Source organism: Austrofundulus limnaeus, unplaced genomic scaffold (assembly GCF_001266775.1).
Source record: "Austrofundulus limnaeus strain Quisiro unplaced genomic scaffold, Austrofundulus_limnaeus-1.0 Scaffold160, whole genome shotgun sequence".
Classification (NCBI taxonomy): domain Eukaryota; kingdom Metazoa; phylum Chordata; class Actinopteri; order Cyprinodontiformes; family Rivulidae; genus Austrofundulus; species Austrofundulus limnaeus.
The window spans coordinates 1,088,712-1,091,807 of record NW_013952562.1 but is presented as its reverse complement, the minus strand read 5'-3'; the positions used below and the strand labels follow the sequence as shown (position 1 = coordinate 1,091,807).

Below are 3,096 nucleotides of genomic sequence, written 5' to 3'. Positions count from 1 at the left end.
GTCTGCAGCCGGGGGTATTTGGGCTCTCGGGTGAAAGTGAAAGTGAAACCTAACTGTCTGCTGAGCTCTCAACATTACTTCTCACTTAGTGAAGCTCTTTTCAGATTAAAAATACCTTTGAGGAAATGCATTTTCAGATGCCAAGTAAACTGCATCATGGCAGCCCCCCAACCCCCACCCCGCACCGAGATGGGCAAAACGGAAGCGGAAGGTGGTTCTTAAAGAGACGGAGGCCAATTTCAAGGCATTTAGAAGAGGATGTGATGAGAAGATAAATTTATTTTCTATTTAAACATAAAAACAGCATTTTAATAACAGCTAAAGTTGACATAGATACTTTATTATGGTATAGTATTTAAATGTATGCCTGAGATAAACCTCTGTGTTCTATAAAGTTAAACTTTGAGACTGCAAACTTCGTTTGACTCAGTGCAGGCTCATTTACGAAAAAACAAACTTGTTTGTTTAACTCTTATTATGCTGGAAGGAAGAACTTATAGTTTTGTGATAGTCGGATATGTAGGCTGCCTAATAGAGTCTCTTACACCTGCAGATGTATCCATCATAATGTTAAAACGTTGTCAGAAGAGGGCAGCATTGGACCAAATCCAAACTATTCTTCTAATGCAGCGGTTCCCAAACCTTTAAGTTTTTGACCCACAAAATACCATCAGCAGAGACCTGTGCCCCCAGCTATTGTCGGTTGATAAACATTGTTTTAATGTCAAATAAACAAGAGCATAGTCGCATTACTTATTATTTTTGTCCATTCTAAGTGCACTAATCTTATTATTTTGTAACAACAAAGCAAAAAACATTGTTAGTTGTCCTTTTTTAGAGTAATTAATTCAGAAAATAGTTTCAGGGCTCCGATGTTTCAGGACCCAACTGTGGGTCTCGAACCCAGCTTTGGGAACCACTGTTCTAATGTATTTCAATGAAGCTCAAATGAAGCTTAATATTTCAAAAGCCATGAAAGGTACAAAACACCAACAGTCATAGCAAGCTTCTCCTGAATGCTCCTAAAAATGAGATGTTTAGTGGTTCCAGTTAACCTGGTAAAAAGCAGCCCCTTGTTCTTTGCTTTGAAGGGAGATTAAAGTCGAACTGAGCAGGAAGGCAATGGCTAGGCTAGGTTTCAACAGAACATGGCATGGAACAAATAGGATCACAATAGTCTGCACTTCATGCATACTACAGAACATAAATCTTTAAGTTTTGCTCAACTACAACCTGCTGTTACACACAGACACACCTTGAAGTTGCTGATCTGTGTGTCCTTTCGTTTCTGCTTCAGAGTTGAGTTGACCCAGTCCAGGATGAACTTGTCTGCAACTTTCTCTCCATCGCCCAAATCTGACAGAACCAGAACTGAGTACCTGAAAGAAAACCAAGCAGATAACCGAGGCTGAAAAATAAAAAACTGAAACAACAAAAGAGATCTTACAGTTCAAGTCCCACTCAGTAAATAAATAAATAAATAAATAAATAAAGGTGCCGCGTTCCTTTAAGTCAGAGCTGTAGGCAAGGATCATTTTACGAGTTTGAGCCATTGTGGTCAAACTCTGTGGACTTTTGAAGTACATGTTGAGGAGGATTCTCAGCTACTGTCACACCCAATTGTTACCTCAATATCTGTAGAACTGACTTTTCGACATATCAATAAATAAACAAATTAAACAACAGTACATTAAGTTTCAGAGTTGTGGATGGATTTCATACTTCCGCATCAGCTGCCAGACCAGAGCCAGTGTGTGAGTCTGACTCCCTTCATTCAGGTTCTCTCCTCCAACTCCAACCAGAGAGAAGTTTGCGACATCTCTGCTCAGCTTCACAGCATAGTTACAGTTCTCCAGCTGAAAGTACAACAGCGTAAAACCCCTCAGATTTAATTTATTTACTTTTATTTAGACTGAGACAGTCTTATTTACAAGATAGATCTATAACACCAACATATGCAGAGAAGAAATGCTTTTCTATTGTGAGTTCACAGGTAGCACCTTCTTCATGTTTCCTCCCAGGAAAGAAAAAGGTGGGTTGTTGACTTTCTTCCAGTTTACAGGCACTTTGACTTTTTCTAAGAGCTGCAGAATCACCATGCCGTCACACAGATCCCTGCAAAACACCAGGATGCAGATAATGAACATAAAGCCGCAAAGACACTGAGTGTGAAATTTCATGAAGGTAAAGGGATAGTCTGGTAATTTTGAAGAGAAGTCCTGTCGAAGCGTTATCAGTAAGGACCTTCTCAGCCGTGRCATCGGCCTCGGAGCAAAGAGGATGGAGAAATGTGCAGATATTTTATGTTGTTTTTCTTACAGCTGATCGTCATAGAGAGTGAACTCGCATGAAAGATTTGACATTTGCTTGACCATTAAGATGCTCCTCTTCCTGATGCAACCTGGGCTTGAACTTGTAGCCTCAGGATTACGAGACCGTGGCACTGACCACCAAGCTACTGAGAGCCATGTTAAAAGTCAGAGCACAGATTTCACACTAAAGCATCACTAAATTGTTGATAAGTGGTTAGTTAACCTTGAAAACATCGTTAATTAAGGATGATTCATATTTAATAAGCTATGAATTGACACATTTACAAATGTTTTACGCATAAAGGCTATTTACTTCCAAAACAACATATTCAGTTTATTCATGCTTAATAACTCATAAATTAACTGTTCTATATACTGTGTGTATATGTATGTAAATCCTTATAAATGTACTTTCAAACCATTTGTTAGACATGTATTAATGGTTAGGGAATATTTAAGTATGATTTCAGTCTAATTTTCACATGAAAAAGAACTTGTGGCCCTTTAGTGTTTTGTCTACATTAACAAATATGTAAAAAAGCATAAATCTTCACATTCAAAGGGTTGACAACAACTAAGCTAACTACTAGTACCTGCAGTGCTGGCTCTAGCCATTTTGGTGCCCTAGGCTAGTTGAAGCGCACCCCGCCCCCCACCTCGAACTATGTCCCACCCCAATTTCAACCCCTAAAAACAAGTTTGACAGTGTAATGGTGCGTTCACACCAAACGCGATTTCAGCGTCAGGAGCAGCAGGTTTACATGCAAAGTCTATGGTGGACGCG

The 3,096-nt window shown here is 39.4% G+C and overlaps 1 protein-coding gene across 1 annotated transcript in view; it reads right to left on the bottom strand.

The window, feature by feature from the left end:
• The window catches only part of LOC106523596 (plastin-1), a 27,742-nt gene that overhangs the window by 3,280 nt on the left and 21,366 nt on the right, over positions 1–3,096 (bottom strand). The window contains exons 13-15 of the mRNA XM_014017082.1: positions 2,001–2,115; positions 1,723–1,856; positions 1,256–1,379 (exon numbers count right to left, since the gene is read on the bottom strand). Of these exons, the coding sequence (XP_013872536.1) occupies positions 1,256–1,379; positions 1,723–1,856; positions 2,001–2,115 (373 nt within the window). The remainder of the gene's footprint in view (positions 1–1,255; positions 1,380–1,722; positions 1,857–2,000; positions 2,116–3,096) is intronic.